Raw genomic sequence first — 20,859 nt, 5'->3', positions numbered from 1 at the left:
ATTCTGGCACTGCAAGCAGTGGCTTAACCTGCTGGTGCCACAACACTGGGCCCATGTTATTTTGCATCATCTTTTTTTTTTTTTTAAGATTTAATATTTTTAAAGATTTATTTATGTGTTTGAAAGGCAGAGTTACAGAGAGAGAGACAGAGAAGGAGAGACATTCACTCGCCAAATGGCTGCAACAGCCAGAACTGAGCCAGGGTGAGGCCAGGAGCCAGGAGCTTCTTCTGAGTATCCCATGTGGGTTCAGAGGTCCAAGCACATGGGCCAATCTCCACTGCTTTCCCAGGTGCATTAGTAGGACACTGGATGGGAAGTGGAGCAACCAGGATTAGAACTCGTGCTCATGTGGGATGCCAGAGCTGCAGGCTGGGGCTTTAACCCATTGAACTGCAGCATCAGCTGCTGCTGCTTCTACCTCTTCTTTTTAAAAAAAGTTTATTTATTTATTTGAAAGTCAGAGAGAGAGAGAGAGAGAGAGATTTTGCATCTGCTGGCTTACTCTCCAGATGCTGCACCAACCAGGGCTGGGCCATGCCAAAGCCAGGAGCTTCATCCAGGTATCCCACATGGGTGGCAGGGGGCCCCAGACACCTGGGCCACCTTTCACTGATTTTCCAAGGCCATTAGGAGGAAGCTGGATCAGAAGCGGAGCAGCCAGGACATGAGCAGGCAGCCATATGGGATGCCAGCATGGTGGATGGCAGCTCTACCTGCTATTCCACAATGCCAGCCCCAATTTTATGTCTTATTGATAACAACCACTCTAATTAGAGTAACATAGCTCATGCCTTTTAAATAATATTTATTTGTTTGAAAAAAAAAATAACAGGGAAAGAGAAAAAGAACAAGTAAGCAAGAGAAAGATCTTCCAGAAACTAGTTCACTCCCCTAATGTCTGCAACATACAGGTTAAGCCAATCCGAAGGTAATTGCTAGGAACTCCATCTAGATCTCCCACAGGTGTAGCAGGAACTCAAGGAATTGGGCGGTCTTCTGCCTCCCAGAGTTCACAATTGCAGGAAGCTGAATTGGAAGTGCAAAGTAGCTGGTACTCAAACAGGACACTCTGATATGGACTGTGGGCTCCCAAGTGGTCGTGACTTAAACCTGCTGTTCCACACTGAATTGGAAGTGCAAAGTAACTGGTACTCAAACAGGACACTCTGATATGGGCTGTGGGCATCCCAAGTAGTCCTGGCTTAAACCTGCCGCATAGTGCCCATATCATGGTTTTGATCTGCATTTTCCTAATGGCTAGAGATACTCAGTAGTTCTCATACGTTCCTAGGCTATTTGTTTCTCTTCTTTTCTGAAATGTCTATTCAGGGTCTCTACTTATTTCTTAAGCTGGATTTTTTTTTATTTTAGAGTTTTTGGAGTATTCTGAAGATTAATCTTTTGTTAGATGAATAGTTTACAAATAATTTCTGACATTGTGTCAGTTGTCTCCTTATAGTGTTGTTTTTTGTGCTGTTCATAAACTTATTAGTTTTTTTAAAAATTTTTATTTATCTGTTTGAGAGGTAGAATTACAGACAGTAAGAGGGCAAGACAGAGAGAGAGGACTTCCATCCACTGGTTCTCTCCCCAAATGGCTGCAACAGCTAGAGCTGGGCTGATCCGAAGCCAGGAGCCAGGAGCTTCTTCCAGGTCTCCCAGATGGGTGCAGGGGCCCAAGTACTTAGGCTATCTTCTACAGCTTTCCCAGGCCATAGCAGGGAGCTGGATTGGAAGAGGTACAGCTGGGACTATAACCACCGCCCAGATGGGATGCCAGTGCCGCAGGTGGAGGATTAACTTGCACCATGACACCGGTCCCTCTTAGTTTTTTATAATCCTATTTGTCTAGTTTTATTCTGTTGCCTTTGTTTTGGGATCTTGTGCAAAAAATTGCTATACCAGTGTCCTTTTTAAAAAAGTTTATTTTATTTGAAAGGCAGAGTTAAACAGAGACAAAGAGAAAGAAATCTTCCATCCACTAATTCATTTCCCAGATGGCTATGATGATAGGGACTGGACTGGGCAGAAGCCAGGAGCCAGGAACTCCATCTGTGTCTCCCACATGGGTGGCAGGGTTACAGCTACCAGGCTCATTAGCAGGAAGTGAGATCAGAAGTGGAGCAGCTGGAACTCGAACCAGCACTCCAATATGGGCAGAGTTACAGAGAGAGACAGGAGAGACAGAGATTTTCCACAATGATTGTGACTTAACCCACCGAGCCACAGCACCAGTCCTATGCCAGTGTCCTGCTTTGCTTCCCCTAGATTTTCTTCTTGCAGTTTCATGTTTCACATTCAGGTCTTTGATCCATTTTGCATTTATTTTTGCATAGACTGAGATGTAGGTGAGTGTGGGGTCAAGACTCAATTTTATGTCTTTCTCTAAAGGATTCAGTTTTCTTATCATGGATGTCCAGTATCAGTATCCCATTTATTGAAGAGTCTGTCCTTTCTCCAGTGTTTGTCTTTGGTGCCTTTGTTGAGAATCATTTGGGTCCAAGTATGTGGTTTCATTTCTGGGTTCTCTGTAGTGTCCCCTTGGTTTATGTGTCTTTATGATAGCACCATCCTGTTTTGATTATAATAGCTCTACAGTTTGTCTTGAAATCAGGTATCATGATACCTTCAGATTTTTGTTGTTGCTCAAGATTGCTTTGAATATTTGGGGTCTTTTGTGCTTCCCTGTGAATCTTAGGATTTTTTTTTTCTAGTTCTGTGAAGAATTTCATTGGTATTTTGATGGGGATTGAATTGAATAAGGAAATCACTTTGGGTAGTGTGAGTCAGATTGCTGTGCTTTAAATTATCTTTTCTGGGGAAAATCCATCAATACAGAAGAATGATCGCTTTCAGTTAATTTCATCAAGATTTCCTTTGACATTATTGAAAGAGTCTAAATTCTAAACTGTATTAAAGATAATAGGATTGATCAGTCCAACAGGGATTCAAGAGAAGATAACTTTAACCTTACAGAATACATATGTTTTCTTAAGGAGACTGTTGGTAGAAACATGAACCTCACAAGTACTCATGGTGAGTATTAGAAGAGAATGAGGAACATACTCTGAATCTGGAGGAAAGGAGATTCTTATTGTAGAAAGGGAGAACGCAATTGCATCCTGTGTTGTGTGGTGCAAAGAACTTATAAATTATGAACATGGAAATTTTGCTGAGGTTTGAAAGCGATGTGTTGATAATGCAGCCTGGTTTCTTTTTGCAGCTCATGGGAAAAGGGGAAAGAGATAATTTTCAGAAATAGCTGTGAAGTAAAAAGGAACCTGGGATTTGATAATTTTTGGGAGATTCTTAACCTGTCTTGATGGCTAAAATTAAATAAATAAAAACAAAAAAATCCTAAAATTTAGAGAACCTAAATTAGGAGAATCACTGTCAGAAAGTGATTACAGGAGCAATCAAAGTATGTGACCAGACTAACCTTTTGCTAGTGATTAAATTATCAGGGTTTTGCAGCTCCAAGGCCATTTTGAAATATAGCAAAGCAAATTTCTTTAGATTTCAAGACCAAGGAATAATACCTCGGTCTTGAATAATGGCTACAGACTTCTGCGTTCATGTAGTTTGTACTTTATGGAATTACTCACAATATACCATGGTAATCAATCTTTGAACCATGGGAGGACTTCCGTTAACTAAGAGTTTGGGGGCGTACTGCAACCATAAGCATGAACTGCCTCTGCGTGTATCTGGGTTGCACCATTCCTCAACACAACTACTGGCCTTCGACATGGTTTTCCAGTCGCTCCTAGACACCTTATCCAAGAAAGGCTTTCAAAACTAAGGGATTCTTTTCTTTTCTTTTTTTAAGCTTTATTTATTTAGAAAGGCAGAGTTAAAGAGAGGCAGAGAGAGAGAGAGGTCTTCCACCTGCTGGTTCACTCCCCAGATGGCTGTGTCTCTTGAGGTTCTCATCCAAGCAGTAGTGTTGGTAGGTGGGACGGGGGAGGACACCTGGAACCTGCAACCGCCATCTCACACGCGCCCCTCCAACCAGAGCCACTGGGCATGCGCGGGCGCTGTCCCCGCCCCGTCCCCGGAAGTCCCTGGTCACTGCGCATGTGCACTGTGCCCGCCAGCCGTTGGCATCTGCCCTTTCCCGCGCTGCAGGCGTCGGTGGTGGGTGCTGACGCCCTGAGCGGGCTGTTTGAGGTAGGCTGGGAGAGGCTCGCAAGGGCCCAGCGGGCTGGTGGGAGGCCTCCCCGGGCAGGGGCTTCCCGGCCCTCAGCTGTGGGCGGCGCTGTCGCGGCTTCGCCTGTGTGGAGTCACTTTCCAAGGGAGAAAAGATGTCGGCCCCGGGTTGTGGCGGAGCGGGGAAAGCTGCCTCCTGAGGCACGCGGCGGCGCCTGTGGCTGCGGGTTCGGGACGGCCACAGTTTCTTTCTTTGGGGGAGTGAACCAGTACCTGGAAGACTGATTTCTCCCTGTAGCTCTAATTTTGTAATAACATAATAAATCTTTGAAAAAGAATAAGGGAAGGAAGGAAGAAGGAAGATCCCGGGCCGCGGTTCGCACCCGTTTATTGAGGAGGGAGATGGCGGAGCCACTTTGATTGTTGGAAGGAGAATGTGATTTAGACCAGTTTGGGAGTTGTCCACGTGACCTCCAAAGAATTAGCTGGGCTATTAGGATCTGCCACACGCCGTGGCGCGCCTGGTGGGCTTAGCCACCTTTCGTGGTGAGAAGTTTGGAGGGGGCCCCGGGTCGTGCAGGGAGTGGAGATGCTGCCCGCACGTCGGCTGGAGCCCTGGCTGCGCAGCTTCCCTTGCAGCTTCCTGCTAACGTGCTTGGGGAGGCAGGACGCTAGCCAAGGGCAGGGGCCCTGCCTCCAACTGGGAGACCCGGATGGAGTTCCTAGCTTCTGGCTTTGGCCAGCTTGCAGCCGTTTATGGAGTGAACCAGAGAATGGAGGATCTGTCACTCTCCCCTTCCAATAAATAGATACAATCTTTTTTTTTTTTTTAAAGATTTATTTTATTTTTTTGAAGGAGTTACGGAGAGAGGTAGAGACAGAGAGAGAGGTCTTCCATCCGCTGGTTGACTCCCCAAATGGCCGCAATGGCCAGAGCTGCGCTGATCCGAAGCCAGGAGCCAGGAGCTTCTTCCTGGTCTCCCACGTGGGTGCAGGGCCCAAGGACTTGGGCCATCTTCTACTGCTTTCCCAGGCCACAGCAGAGAGCTGGAAGGGAAGAGGAGCAGCCAGGACTAGTACCGGCACCCAAATGGGATGCCAGCACTTCAGGCCAGGGCATTAACCCGCTGTGCCACAGCTCCGGCCCCAAATAGATACAATGTTAAAAAAATTTTTTTTTAGTGAAGAAGGAAGTAAAGTTTTGAGGAGATGGCTTGAGTTCAGTTTTTTTTTTTTTTTTTTTTGACAAGCAGAGTAGACAGTGAATGGGGGCTGGCACTGTGTTGTAGCAGGTAAAGCCACCGCCTGCAGTGCCGGCATCCCATATGGGTGCTGGTCCCAGTCCCGGCTGCTCCACTTAAGATCCAGCTCTCTGCTATGGCTTGGGAAAGCAGTGGAAGATGGCTCAAGTCTTTGGGCCCCTGCGCTCACATGGGAGACCCAGAAGCAGCTCCTGTCTCTTGGCTTCAGGTCGGCACAGCTCTGGCAGTTGCAGCCATCTGGGGAGTGAACCAGTGAATGGAAGACCTCTCTCACTGCCTCTGCCTCTCTGTAATTCTGCCCTTCAAATAAATGAATAAATCTTAAAAAAAATGTAATGATGCTTCATTGTCCCTTGAAATGACTTTCTGCCAGTTAGCTGTCATAAAGTTAATACCTTTCTAATCATTAATGAGTTAAGAAAATGAAAGATATCTTGGCTCTTAGGCTAAGACAGTTTGGTAATATATATAGTGTAACAACATATGAAAGAATTTAAGGGTTAGATTTCTAAGCACTTTTCACTTTGAAAAAATCATTATTTTTTAAATATTTATTTTTGAAAGATTACAGAGAGAGAGCTCTTCCATCTGCTGGTTCATTCCCCAAATGTCTGTAACAGCTGGGGCTGGGCCAGACTGAAGCAAGGAGCCAGGAGCTTCTTTTGGTTCTCGCTCATGGGTGACTGGCTCAAACACTTGGGCCTTCTTCCCCTGCTTTCCCAGGCCATTAGCAGGGGGCTGGATTGGAAGTAGAGCACCCAGGACAGGAACTGGCACCCATATGGGATGCACAGGCAGCAGTACCTGCCCCTGAAAATTTTTTTTAAAAGACTGTTTATTTGAAAGGGCAGCAGAAGGAGAAAGCACATGCTTCTATCCACTGGTTCTCTCCCCAAATGGCAGCAGTAGTCAGGTCTGGGCCACACTAAAGCCAGGATCCAGGAACTCTATCCTTGTCTCCTGCCTGGTGGCAGGACCCAGGCACTTGGGCTATCTCTTGCTGCTTCTCTGATGCATTAGCAGGAAGCTGGGTTGAAAGTGGAGCAGCCAGGACTGGAATCAGCAGTCTGATATGGAATGCTGGTGTCACAAGCAGTGGCTTACACTGTATCACAATGCCAGCCCCTCTCTTTGTAATTTTATAAGATTTTCTGGGGCCAGCACTGTGGTGTAGCAGGTAAAGCCTCCGCCTGCAGTGCCAGCATCCCATGTAGGTGCCAGTTCGAGACCCAGCTGCTCTACTTCCAATCCAGCTCTCTGCTATGGCCTGGGAAAGCAGTGGAAGATGGCCCAAGACCTTGGGTTCCTGCACCCATGTGGGAGACCCAGAAGAAGCTCCTGGATCCTGGCTTTGGATTGGTGCAGCTCTGGCCATTGCATCCAACTGGGGAGTGAACCAATGGATGAAAGACCTCTCTCTCTGTCTCTCTGTGCGTGTGTGTGTGTGTGTGTGTGTGATTCCAACTTTGAAGTAAAATAAATAAATTTTTGGAAAAAAGATTTCCTGATAACTGTGTTGGGCTTCTCAAGACCAACCTTAGAGTTAGGGATTTTTTTAAATGATTACAGAACTCAGAATAAACTGTTAGTCACAGTTATGATTTATTGTCATGAATAGACACAAATGGAAAGGTGCTTAGGCGTAAGTCTATAGAAAACCAAGCATTCCCATAGGACCTGCTTAAGTCTGCTAGTGACAAGTTAAGTGATACATTGCCTACCAGGGAAGCATATTAAAGACTCATTCATTGCCCAAAGATCTTGTTGATAGTAGATCATTTAGGGAGTCACCTCTGCCTGGCACAGAATGAAGCAGTATTCACCTCATTGTATAAACACTTTAGGCACAATGAACCTGTCATACTTAGGAGGGAAAGGTGGGATCCTTAGGATATCAGAATTCCCATACACAACCAGGGGCCAAGCTTGATACAGCCTGTAAGAATACAATTTTCAATCTGCTGTATTAACTTAGGCACAGTACTACGTATTGAGCATTTGTTTTGGGTCATGCACTGCAGCATCCTTTTATTTCCCTGGTAATGCATCTAGCTTCTTAAAATAGAAACTGATGCTCAAAGTGGGCAGGCAATTGACAAGGTGGTTTAGATGCCACACTTGGGACTCCACATATAAGAGACCCAGAATGGATTTCAGGCTTCTAGCCTCAGCGTGGCTCAACCCCAGCTGTTTTAGGCATTTTGGGAGTGAACCAATGAATGGAAGATACTCTATCTCCCCATGTCCTTCTCTTCTCTCCTCTTTCTCTCTGCCTTTCAAATAAATTTAAAACAAAAAGCAAGAAAATTTAAAATAATAAGCTAAGCTCAGAGAATTTATTTAGTTGGTCAATAACTTGTACACCTGATTAAGTGGCAGTATTAGGATGAAACACTTATTGGTGAATGCTACCTAATGCTTTGTGTTCAGCCTGTTTGCATCACTGGATACAATGTAAAAAATTATAGGAAAAATCCTGTTTTTCTTTGTTAAATTGTGTGGATGTGTTAACAGTTGTGTAACATCTAACTGAATAGGTTGAATTGAATATGCTATGATGCACTTTTTTTTTTTTTTGACAGGCAGAGTGGACAGTGAGAGAGAGAAACAGAGAGAAAGGTCTTCCTTTTGCCGTTGGTTCACCCCCCAATGGCCGCCACGGCCGGCGCGCTGTGGCCGGCGCACCGCGCTGATCTGATGGCAGGAGCCAGGTGCTTCTGGTCTCCCATGGGGTGCAGGGCCCAAGCACCTGGGCCATCCTCCACTGCACTCCCTGGCCACAGCAGAGAGCTGGCCTGGAAGAGGGGCAACCGGGACAGAATCCGGCGCCCCGACCGGGACTAGAACCCGGTGTGCTAGCGCCACAAGGCGGAGGATTAGCCTAGTGAGCCGCGGTGCTGGCTCATGATGCACTTTAATACAGTTTTTGAAGGCTGGCCCTATCATAAAAGTGCCAAGATAAGATAGTTCATAGAATGATTTAGCATTTTTTATGAATATTTATGTATTTGAAAGGCAGAGCTACAGAGAGAGAGAAGAGTAAAAGGAGGAAGAGGGGGGAGGGAGAGACAGATCTTCCACCCACTGGTTCACTCCCCAGTTGGCTCAACAACTGTGGCAGTGCCAGGGCAAAGGTAGGAGCCTGTAACTCCATCCAGGTCTCCCACTTTGGTGGCAGGGGCCCAAGCACTTAGGCTATTTACTGCTGCCTTCACAGGAACATTAGTAGGTAGCTGCACTGAAAGTAGAGCAGCTAGAACTTGAACTGGCATTCATATGGGACGCTGGTCTCCCAGGTAGTGGCTTAACCCACTGAGTCACAGCGCTGGTCCCCTGATTTAGTGTTGACACCAGTATTTAAACCAGTTAGTATTAGGACTTTGGATAAGTCTGTAACATTCTTGTAAATTTAAATTCGAAGATAATAACTTGATTTAAATTAAATTTAAATTGAAGATAATAACCCCAAACTTTTAGAGTTTTGGATTGTACTCTACTTGGGAGTTAGTCTGTTAATATTTATTGGTGCTGCCAGAAGATGCAACACTCCTGGAATAGAGACAAAGAATTTTATTATTCCAGGCACAGCCAACAGCATGAGCAACATAACCTAGCTCCCTCAGGAGTGACATAGATAGCCAATAATCCTCGGATTTGGGGATCTGTTTGTGTTGCAAGACTGTTCTTTGTCCCAGTGTGAAATTTTACCTCATCTTCCAAGGATGCTGGTTGAGAACATGGCCCTGAGGAATGCCCTCGGTTCAGTATGGTCACTGAACCTACATTCCAGGGATACTTGCACCCAATGTTCAATTGCCTCCTCCAACTCTTAATTCACAAAATTGTTTTGAAGGTTTAATTAAGGGAATTGGTGACTTTATGGAAGATACTCAGCACTATGACTTACAGAGTAATACAGTGATATCAGAGACAGTAATTTTTTTTGTAAATTTATTATTTGTTTTTATTGTTTATTTGAAAGAGAGCAACAGGAGGAGAAAGAGCTTCCATCCACTGGTTCACTCCTCAAATACTTATAATAGCCAAGGATGTGCCAGGCTGAAGCCAGGAGCCTGGGATTCAGTCCAGGTCTCCCATGTCAGTAGTAGGGACTCAAATCTTGGAGTCATCATCTGCTGCTCCTGGGATTCAAACCCAAGCAAGCACTCTTAAGAGATACTAATGCCCTTAGCAGTGTTTTATCCAGTGTGCCAAATGCCTGCCCTGATAGTGAATTTTGAGCTGTCTCTAACATATCAGGAAACAGCCCCAAGAAAAAGTGAAGAAAGGATCTTCTATGGAGAAAGGATCTTCTATGAAGAAAGGATCTTCTTGGAGAAAATAGAAGATTAACATAGAATGGTTGAAAAATACTCCAAAGGATTGGGTCGATGTGTTTGTGAATTCACCTTTCACCGGTTTATTCCTGTGCTGCCCACCCCCCGACCCCTACTCCAATCACGCATGCATAGACATAGCTATCTAAAAGCAGTCACTAGGAACATAGTGGCCAGAGATCTGGTAAGTGATTCTGAGTCAAAGTGTGTGTTTGAGTTCCCGGGTAAAGTATTACTTGAATGTGTATCTTGGATGGCTGACCAAGTTCAGCCCAACTGACTATTCAGAGTTCCCTCAGGACCCTAGGCCTGATTCAGTTTTGTGTTCTGCTGAAGTGCGTAGGATTGAAGTGGGTGACGTAGGGATGTTAAACTGTGGATAGCTACCTATAACTTAGTTCACCTGATGTTATTCACTTTTGAATATTCCGAAAGTAAGATACAGCCTATAACCAATGAGTTGTAGTGAGGTAACTTCCTCTCAAGGACTGAGTCAGTGTCATATGTCAGAATCATGCCAATTTTACTGCCTTCTAGCCTCAATGTAATGTGAAAGATGTGAGCAGCAGAGAGTTGGTGCCTGGCAGTTTGGGAGAGGAGGAGAAAGAATACTGTAGTGATGGTTGAGCCACATGTGTGAGGGGTTAACTCTGATAGGCTCAAAAGTAGTCAGGAAGGGGATATGGAAAAGAAATATTTTGTGTGTATATGAATGTATATATGTGTACAGTTACATATTTATATATACAAGATTACTACAAAGAGGACATTGAAATGGAATCAGAAAGTAGTTTTGTTTTGGTACAGAAAAATTTTGAAAGCTATGCATATGAGGAGTTCTTCAAAAAGTTCATGGGAATGTGTATCAAAAAAGTATACATGGGGGCCAACGCTGTGGCATAGGTTATGCCTCTGCCTGCACTGCTGGCATCCCACATGAGTGCTGTTCGAATTTGGGCTGCTCCACTTCCAATCTAGCTCCCTAATACACCTGGGAAAGCAACAGAAGATGGTCCAAGTCGTTGGACCCCTGTACCCAAATGGGAGACCCAGAAGAAGCTCCTGGGTCCTGGCTTCAGATCAGCCTAGCTAAGGCCATTGCAGCCATTTGGGGAGTGAACAAGTGGGTGGAAGATTTCTTGCCCCTCCCCCATTTTCTATGTTTCAAATAAAAATAATAAATAAACCTTTAAAAAATATGGATTTCAATTTTTTTGTGTGAAAATAACCTTTCAATTCCATTTTCCATGAACTTTTTGAAGTACCCGCATTCATATGTTTTCCTTGAACAGTTTCAAAATAAGTTAATAAACAAACATGTCAACTCTTTTTTTTTTGGACAGGCAGAGTTAGACAGTGAGAGAGAGAGACAGAGAAAAAGGTCTTCCTTCCGTTGGTTCACCTCCCAGATGGCCGCTACAGCTGGCATGCTGTGCCAATCCAAAGCCAGGAACCAGGTGCTTCCTGCTGGTCTCCCATGCGAGTGCAGGGCCCAAGCACTTGGGCCATCCTCCACTGCCTTCCCGGGCCACAGCAGAGAGCTGGCCTGGAAGAGGAGCAACTGGGACAGAATCCGGCACCCCGACCAGGACTGGAACCCGGTGTGCCGGTGCCTCGGGCGGAGGATTAGCCTAGTGAGCCACGGCGCCCGCCTGTCAACTCTCTTTTAAAAACACAAATGTTTAATCTTTTAAAAAAAGATTTAGGGTGGGGCCGGCGCTATGACGCAGTGGGTTAAAGTTCTGGCCTGAAGTGCGGCATCCCATATGGGTGCCAGTTCTAGTCCTGGCTGCCCCTCTTCTGATCCAGCTCTCTGCTATGGCCTGGGAAAGCAGTAGAAGATGGCCCAAGTCCTTGGGCCCCACACCCACGTGAGAGACCCAGAAGAAGCTCCTGGGTCTTAGTTTTGGATTGGCACAGCTCCGGCCATAGCGGCCATCTGGAGAGTGAACCACCGGATGGAAGACTTCTTTCTCTCTGTCTCTACCTCTCTCTGTAACTCTGTCTTTCAAATAAATAAAGTAAATCTTAAAAAAAAAGGGGGGGGGGAGGCCAGCGCCGTGGCTCGCTTGGTTAATCCTCTGCCTGTGGGTTGGCATCCCATATGTAGGCCGGTCTAGTCCCAGTTGCTCCTCTTCCGGTCCAGCTCTCTGCTGTAGCCCAGGAGGACAGTGGAGGATGGCCCAAGTACTTGGGCCCCTGCACTTGTATGGGAGACCCGGAAGAGGCTCCTGGCTCCTGGCTTCGGATTGGCGTAGCTCTGGCTGTAGCAGCCATTCAAGGAGTGAGCCAGCAGAGGGAGGACCTTTTTCTCTGTCTCTCTCTTTCTCATTGTCCTGTCAATTTAAAGAAAAAAAAAGATTTAGGGTGCCAGCACTGTCGTACAGCAGGTTAAAGCCCCAGCCTACAGCACCAGCATCCCATAAGGGAGCTGGTTTGATTCCCAGCTGCTCCACTTCTGATCCAACTCCCTGTTAATGTGCCTGAGAAAGCCGTGGAGGATGGTCCAAGTCTTTGGGCCCCAGATGAAGCTCCTGGCTTCTGCTGTTGTGACCATTTGGGGAGTGAACCAGTGGTTGGAAGACCTCTCTCTCTCTCTAACTGTTGCAAATAAATGAAATAAATAAAAAGAAAGATTTATTTATTTGAAAACCAGAGTGGCAGAAAGAGAAATCTTTTTGCTGTTTTATTTCTCAAATAGCAGCCAACACTTGGGGCTAGGCTAGGCCAAAGCCAGAAATGGAGAACTCCATCTAGGTGTACTTACCATGTACTTGAACCGTTATCTATTGCCTCCCAGGTACATTAGTAGGGAGTTAGAAGTGAAGTGCCCAGAACTGGAATCAGTACTATAATATGGGATGCTAGCATCCCAAGAAGCAGCTTAACAATGGCTGTGTCCCAGTGTCCACCCCAACTTTCTTTTTTTTTTTTTTTTTAAGATTTATTTATTTGTTCGAAAGGTAGAGTTTATAGACAGAGAGAGAGAGGGAGACACAGAGAAAGAATTCTTCCATCCACTGGTTCACTTCTCAGATGACTACAATGGCCAGGGCTGGGCCCATCCAAAGCCAAGAGCCAGTAGCTTCTTTTGGGTCTCCCTCATGGGTGCATGAGCCCAAGCACTTGGGCCATCCTCTGCTGCTTTCCCAAGCATTAGCAGTGAGCTGGATCAGAAGTGGAGCAGCTCTGTGAAGCAACATGGAGAGATGATAAGATAGGAAAAACTGGGGTGAGTGGGAGGAAGTCAAATTGGTAAGCAGAGACAGTTTCCCTCAGGAGGTAAGATCTGTGAGGTGACCTGAAGGAAATGATAAACAGGTGTTTGAACATTGAGGCACAAGGTCCTCACACCCATAGCAATGATCTTTACATGTTAATCCAAAGTCAATTAATTACGGCTGCAATGTGAAAAGAAAGAATAACAGGCTCATTTTGTTATGTAGCTGCAGTACAATTAGGCAGTTCAGAAAGCTTCAGTTTCATATATTGCCTTCATCTAATCAATAGTATATATTTTGCCGGTACCGCGGCTCAATAGGCTAATCCTCCGCCTAGCGGCACGGGCACACCGGGTTCTAGTCCTGGTTGGGGCGCCGGATTCTGTCCCGGTTGCCCCTCTTCCAGGCCAGCTCTCTGCTGTGGCCAGGGAGTGCAGTGGAGGATGGCCCAAGTGCTTGGGCCCTGCACCCCATGGGAGACCAGGAGAAGCACCTGGCTCCTGCCTTTGGATCAGTGTGGTGCACCGGCTGCAGCGCGCTGGCCGTGGCGGCCATTGGAGGGTGAACCAACAACAGAGGAAGACCTTTCTCTCTGTCTCTCTCTCTCTCACTGTCCACTCTGCCTGTCAAAAATAAAAAAAAAAAATTAAAAATTAAAAAAATAGTATATATTTCAATTTTCCCCATTATTACTGTCCACTTTAAAGTTTTTCCCATCTAGAATCCAAACTGAAGGTCACAGGTTACTCCTGTTTTCTCTAGTCTGTTTCATTCTGGGACAAATTGCCCATATTTTTTTCAACACTATTGTCATTCATCCAGTATTAGGCCATTGTCTTGTTGAATTTATAAAATATTTATTTTATTTACATGAAAGGCAGAGTTAATAAAGGGAGAGAGAAATCAATCTTCAATCCATTGGTTTATTCCTCAAATGGTTACAATGGCCAGTAGTGGGCCCAACTGCAACCAGGAGCCTGGAACTCCATCCTGGTGTCCCATGTGGGTGGCAGGGGCCTAAGTGCTCAGGCCATCTTCTGATTTCCCAGGTACATTATCAGGTAGCTGGATCAGAAGTGGAGCAGATAGGAGTCAAGCCTGTCCTCATATGGGAAGTTAGTGCCAATAGGAAGTGACTTAACTCACTACACCACAATCCTGGCCCCAGATTTCTATATTTATGTTTTTGTGATTATTTACCTCTGATTAAATTCAGATAAAGGCCGACGCCGCGGCTCACTAGGCTAATCCTCCGCCTAGCGGTGCTGGCACACCGGGTTCTAGTCCCGGTCGGGGCGCCGGATTCTGTCCCGGTTGCCCCTCTTCCAGGCCAGCTCTCTGCTGTGGCCCGGGAGTGCAGTGGAGGATGGCCCAGGTGCTTGGGCCCTGCACCCCATGGGAGACCAGGAAAAGCACCTGGCTCCTGGCTCCTGCCATCGGATCAGCGCGGTGCGCCGGCCGCAGCGCGCCGGCCGCGGCGGCCATTGGAGGGTGAACCAACGGCAAAGGAAGACCTTTCTCTCTGTCTCTCTCTCTCACTGTCCACTCTGCCTGTCAAAAAAAAAAAAAATTCAGATAAAATAATTTTGTTTTCTTTTTTTACAAGAATTTTCCCCAAGTGCCAGTGCTTTTCTTCTCTTGCAGATCATCTGTTTGTCTTCTCATCATTGATTCTGGTGGTAAGCCCCAGATTCTCTGCATCTCTGCATCATAAAGGTATTTATTTTTTCTCTTTGCAATTCAAATTGCAGTTCCAAGGGTAATATTTTAAGACTGTGGATGTCCTATTTGCTCATAAAATTTCCTCAATAGTTTTTATGTTTCTGATTATTTTTGCCAGAATCATTTATAATATGTTTTCAAATCCAGTAGATTTTTGGTATTAAAAATTATGTCTCACCCGCAGGGATGATTGTTCCATTAGACCTGTGGCTACTTTCTTGAAGAAGAAAGTCATTATGCTGAAGTCCAGATGTGCTAACCTGTGGTGGGGCTATAAGCTTTGAATTCTTGTTCTCTAAGCTGAGAAGCGGGAGACTAAGTAAGATTCCAGTGACTGCTCTTAGAGTGCCCAGGAACTGAGACCTGAAGCTGGTCAGTCTTGAAGGACCTGGAGGGATTCCCATCTCACTCTTGAGCTCTGAGATGGCCTTGTCACAAGGTCTCGCCTTACCCACCACCTCTGTTCGTGACTCAGTGGAGTTTGAGACAGCACTGGCAGACCTCCAGGTGGAATCTGGCTGTCCTATCTGTCTGGATTATTTGAAAGATCCAGTGACACTCATCTGTGGGCACAACTTCTGTTACTCCTGCCTCAGTTTTTCCTGGAAGGATCTAGATGATTGTTTCCCTTGCCCTGTCTGCCGATTTTGCTTTCCAGAAAGGAACCTCAGGAAGAACCCCCAGCTCCGTAATTTGATTGAAGTTGCTCAGCTTCTTCAGATCAGAAGGAGCAAGAGAAAGAGGCAGGAAGAAAGGCCTATGTGTGAGAAGCACAATCAATTTCTGACCCTTTTCTGTGTGAAGGACCTAGAGATTTTATGTACACAGTGCAGTTTCTCTACCAAACACCGCAAGCACTACATTTGCCCCATTAAGAAAGCTGCTGCTTACCACAGGAAAATCCTAAAATGTAGCATTGAGCCCATGAAGAATAATGTGGAACGAGTTGGAAAGGTGATAGCCCTGCAGTGCAGGAAATCTGTGGCACTGAGGAAGAGGGTGAAACGCAGGAAACAGGAAATACATTGTGAATTTGTGCAAAGTAGGCTGTTTCTACAGCATGAGCAAGAGGTTATTCTGAGACAGTTACGAGATGAAGAGATGAACATTTTAGCCAAACTTCATGAAAACATTGTAACATTTACAGGGCATGTTTCTACATTAAAACATCTGCTGAGGGATGTGGAGGGCCAGTATATGAAGCCAGACTTGGAATTACTCACCCATGTCAAGAGTATCCACCACAGATATCAAAACCTAAAACACCCTGAACTCTTCACATTCAGTTTAAAGAAGTATGGTTTTAGGCTTCCTGTGCAGTATTCTGCCTTAAACAGAATTATTAAGCAATTTCAAGTAAATGTGATTTTAGATCTCAACACAGCGCACCCTCATCTTCTTATCTCTGAGAACAGAAAAGCTGTGCAATATGGAAGAACAAAGCAAAACGTTTGCTATCACCCAAAGAGATTTTATCTGTGCCCTGCTGTCCTGGGTGCTAACCAGTTTAGTTCTGGAAGATATTACTGGGAGGTGGAAGTGGGAAACAAACCTAAATGGACATTGGGTATATGTCAAGGCTGTCTTCCTAGGAATTGGCGGAATCAGCCCTCAGTCCGAGATGGCTTCTGGGCAGTTGGGCGATGCACTAAGAGTGGATGTGTTGCCTTGGGTCCCAGGAGAACCCAGCTTCTACCAGTAGCAGGGCCCAGGAGAGTTGGTATTTTCCTAGATTATGAATTGGGTGAGGTTTCCTTTTATGATATGAGTGACAAGTCTCTTCTCTGTACTTTTCAAGATTCTTTTACTGAAGCTGTTTGGCCATATTTCTGTGTTGGAACAGATTCTGAACCTCTTAAAATCTTACCAGTTCCAGATCATGAAAGATAAAGAGCATGGTGGTTAATGATTCTGTTTTAGTTAATAGGGATAACTTAGTAAATTTTAATTTTGTTATTTCTGGAATCCTTTAACATTTTCCCACTGAAAACAAAAATAGATTTTTTTTCTCTTATTTTCAGCAACTAGAGAAAATGTGATAGTAATGTAAATTTCATAGATGTTATAAATATCAACTGTCAAGTTGTTTGAATTCCAATATAAAAGATTTGAAAATTAACATGCCCAATAAAATATTTTGATATATAATGGCCCATTAGATTCTTTTTAAAAATGATGTCAGTCCTCTGAAGTTATATAAATTGTTACTTAAATGTCATGCTTATATGTACGGACCTACTGTTATGCTTACATACATGGACCTACTATTTACTGGATTCTTCTGTTTACCTCCATATATATCATTAGATGTTTCTGCTCTTTTAATGTGTATATCAGTTGTCACGCTTGCCTTATTTCTGTGGAAAATAAATTTTAAACTTGTATACTCTTTTCCCACACACTTAATACCTGTACAAAGCCATATTTCTGACTTCACGCCTACTTTTTATAAAGATTTATTTATTTGAAAGAGTTACAGAGAGCCAGAGGCAGATAGAGACAGAGAGAGAGAGAGAGAGAGAGGTCTTCCATCCACTGGTTCACTCCCCAGATGGCCACAATGGCTGGCGCCCTTCTGATTGGAAGCCACAAGCCAGGAGCTTCTTTTGGCTCCCCCATGTAGGTGCAGGGGCCCAAGGACTTGGGCCATCTTCTGCTTTCCCAGGCCATAGCAGAGTGCTGGATCAGCACCAGGACTTGAACTGGTGCCCATATGGGATGCCAGCACAGCAGGCAATTGCTTTACCTGCTGTACCACAGCACCGGCCCCCACTCCTTTTATTTTTCCCGTAACTTACTACTTCAGTTGCTAACTTCCTTGCCATTTGGCTGTGGCTATTCACCCTGAAATGCCCCACCCCTGCTATTTGCAAGTCTGACTCCCTCACCTTGTACTTTTGTTCAGATTCCACGTTTCCCTAAGATGCCTACCCTGGTCAGCCTGCCTCCCATATCTAACCTTCCCCTGCCCATAGCACTCCCATGCCCTTGACATCTATCTACTTTTTGTCTTGACCATAGCATTTGATCAGCATCCAACATCCAACTCTTTATTATTTTATTGTCTACTATCTCTCCTTAATGCTGCTTGAAGAGAAGAATCTTTGTTTTGCTTGTCTTGTATAATTCTAGGCTGATGGTATTTGATTATTCAATAGAGCAGAGTAAAAAAAAAGTTCAGAACAGTAGGAATAAAAAAAGAACTTTAAAGAAATACAAGCAACAGTGGTACCCAAAGTATCAAAAGTGAGACTGGTTTCATATTTATCAAAACCACCGTGTTTTCAAAATTATAAGGACGTCAGATGTAGAAGCGTATATTTGGTTTAATGATCACATAAATATGGGTAGAAAAGAATCATTTTCAGACATGCAGAATCCCTCAAACTTGACAACACTGCAACATTTGAGATGATGACACTTGAAAAAATAAAGAGGAAGGCATAGGGTCAACCAGGAAATCCAAAAGCAGAGAGATCAGGTCCCAAAATAGTGGTGATTAGAAGGCTGACAGCTTTACAGGCCTAAAGTAGGTTTTCCAGATTGGAATGTGACAGCCAGAATGATGCTCACAAGGGGGAAAAACCCTTAGATCAATTGGCCATATACTGATAAAAACATAAGATAAAGATATAGGAGATTGCATAATATAAAAAGAGCAGATGAACAGCATGCATATGAAAAGGTATTAGTAGAAGTGGGTATTTGGCCCATCTGTTAAGACTGCTGTATCCTATATGAGTGCTGGTTCCAATTCTGGCTGCTCCACTTCTGTTCCATCTCCTTGCTAATGGGCCTGGCAAAGCAGCAGAAGATGGCCCATTTGTTTGGGTCCCTGCCACTTGTGGGAGACTAAAATGGAGTTCCAGGTGCCTGATTTGGGCTTGGCCCAGTCCTAGCTGTTGTAGCCATTTGGGGAGTGAACCAGCAGATGGAAGATTCTCTTCCCATCGCCAACATAATTGTCTTTCATATAAATATATATTTTTTTTAAAAAAAGCTCCTGCATCCTGTGGTGTTAAATGCCAGGCTCCAGCTCTATTTCCAGCTTCCTTGGAAAGTAGTGGAAGATCGCCCATAGCCCTTGGGCCCTTGCACCCATATAGGAGACCCGGAGGAATACCAACCCCCTACTTGGGGGCTTTTTATGACATGGATTTCTGGGCTCTACTGACCTACCTCCAGAGCTCCTGATACAGTTGTTTTGATGAGTATCATAAATTTTGTGTCTTTCTGATGCCTCTGGTCCAGGGACCACATTTGAGAACAACTGTTCCAGATGACTGCTTGGGATAAACATCCTCACAGGGTCCTCTTCATGTCTCTATTTCCCGCTCCACTAAAATTGTTCTTAATAGGGGCCGGTGCCGTGGCTCACTTGATTAGTCCTCCACCTGCAGCGCCGGCATCGCATATGGGCACCAGTTCTAGTCCCGGCTGCTCCTCTTCCAGTCCAGCTCTCTGCTGTGGCCCAGGAAGGCAATGGAGGATGGCTCAAGTGCTTGGGCCCTGCACCTGCATGGGAAACTGGGAGGAAGCACCTGGCTCCTGGCTTTGGATCGGCGCAATGCTGGCCATAGCGGCCATTAGGGGAGTGAACCAACGGAAGGAAGACCTTTCTCTCCCTCTCCTCCCTCTGTCTCTCCCTCTCACTGTCTGTAACTCTACCTGTCAAATAAATTTAAAAAAAAATTGTTCTTAATAGCTGCATCAAGGTCCAAGTTTGCAAGCCTCCAGGCCAGCTTCTACCCCTGTTTCAATCCTGCTTTTCAGTCTGCTCTGTGTCTTCACGTGTACCATCTGTAGAACTTGTGAGTGCCTTTCTGTTCTGGACTGTTTTTCCAGGGATGTTTGTATGATTTGGAAGGCAGAGGGCATGTGTGGGTGTTCGGTGGCGTAAGAAAGATGCTGCTTCCCTTTGGGGTCAAGGTTGAGCAGGGGTTGCCTGCAGCCCATAAGAAGGGATCAGGATACCCTGGTGTGAGTCTCCTCGATTGTGATGCTTGCCTGCTATACACACAGCATCCATCCAGCCCCCTCCCCATTGGATTGTGAAACAGGAAGTTGGTAACACCACAAAGCTATACTGCCTGTTGTGCAACTAGTAAAAAGTGTTTGCCTCTGTTCCAATGTTACCATGTCTTCTGCTGCCATTCATGAAGCAGTAGGAGCTAACTGGGGAGCTCGTAAATAAGATGCATTCTACGATGCTCCACATTCTTAACACCCTCACTTCTCTTACATCAAAAACTTAGGAGAGTTTATGCCCTCAGGTCTGGACTTGTAAATGCCCTTTACCAATTAAAGGAGCAGGATGTCTAGGAGAAGTGGTTTCTCCTTGGTCTGTGACCAGGAAAGAACAAGATGAGACCAGAACCCCTTGGATGACAGAGCAAGAATATGCCCAAGGGGCCGGTGCTATGGTGCAGCTGGTTAAAGCCCTGGCCTTCAGCACCGGCATCCCATATAGGTGCAGGTTCGAGTCCTGGCTGTTCCACTTCCAGTTCCCTGCTGATGTGCCTGGGAAAGTAATGGAGGATAGTCCAAATGTATGGGGCCCTGCACCCATGTGGGAGGCCCGGAAGAAGCTCTTGGCTTCAGATCGGCCCAGCTCTGGCCATTGTGGCTATTTGGGGAATGAACCAAAGGATGGAAGACCTCTTTCTCTCTCTCTGTCTCTACCTCTCTCTATAACTCTCAAGTAAATAAAATAAATCTTTAAAAAAAATATGCTCAAACACTGGCGAGTACTAGTCACAAGGACACGGACTCCAGCTGAGTGGACTCAGCCAGCTAAATTTGGAATTCTTTGGGTCTCCCAAACAAGACTAATGGATTACAGCACATGAATCTCATGTATGAATTCTTGTTTTAAAGATTTATTTATTTGAAATGTGATGTGGTTGGGGTGTGGGGGAAGGAGATTTTCCATCTGCTGGTTTACTCTCCAAAAACCTGAAACAACTGGAGCCAGGCCATGCTCAAACCAGGAGCAGGAACTCCATCCAGGTCTACCCACATGGGTGGCAGGAACTCAGGTACCTGAGTCACCATCTGCAGTTTCCCAGTAGCATTAGCAGGGAGCTGATTTGGAAACAAAGTAGCCAGAACTCAAGCTGACACTCTGGTATGGAATTCAGGTGACTAAGTGGTAGTTCAACCTGC

The 20,859-nt window shown here is 45.2% G+C and overlaps 1 protein-coding gene across 5 annotated transcripts; it reads left to right on the top strand.

Annotated features, from left to right (window-relative positions):
• The first annotated feature begins 3,903 nt into the window (after positions 1-3,903).
• LOC100351039 (tripartite motif-containing protein 60) lies at positions 3,904-17,097 on the top strand. 5 transcript variants are annotated; one of them, XM_089301885.1, is made up of 4 exons: positions 3,904-4,173; positions 9,675-9,935; positions 14,617-14,688; positions 15,353-17,097. In XM_089301885.1, exon 4 carries the CDS (start codon positions 15,454-15,456, stop codon positions 16,582-16,584), a length of 1,131 nt encoding a protein of 376 aa, XP_089158011.1. In that variant the 5' UTR covers positions 3,904-4,173; positions 9,675-9,935; positions 14,617-14,688; positions 15,353-15,453; the 3' UTR covers positions 16,585-17,097. The 5 variants fall into 5 exon arrangements, with proteins under 5 accessions (XP_089158011.1, XP_089158009.1, XP_089158008.1 ...); XM_089301882.1 differs by having other exon boundaries at positions 3,968-4,173; positions 14,879-17,097; XM_089301883.1 differs by lacking the exon at positions 9,675-9,935 and having other exon boundaries at positions 3,965-4,173; positions 14,579-14,688; positions 14,879-17,097.
• Positions 17,098-20,859: the final 3,762 nt, after the last annotated feature.

This window comes from Oryctolagus cuniculus, chromosome 8 (assembly GCF_051225735.1).
Source record: "Oryctolagus cuniculus isolate XC-2025 breed Fujian yellow rabbit chromosome 8, ASM5122573v1, whole genome shotgun sequence".
Classification (NCBI taxonomy): domain Eukaryota; kingdom Metazoa; phylum Chordata; class Mammalia; order Lagomorpha; family Leporidae; genus Oryctolagus; species Oryctolagus cuniculus.
The sequence above is the reverse complement of the archived record's forward strand: the minus strand, read 5'-3'. Positions and strand labels throughout refer to the sequence as shown.

Excerpts from the sequence above, each read along its gene's own strand:
- LOC100351039 (XM_089301883.1), top strand. The coding sequence starts at position 15,118 with ATGGCCTTGTCACAAGGTCTCGCCTTACCCACCACCTCTGTTCGTGAC.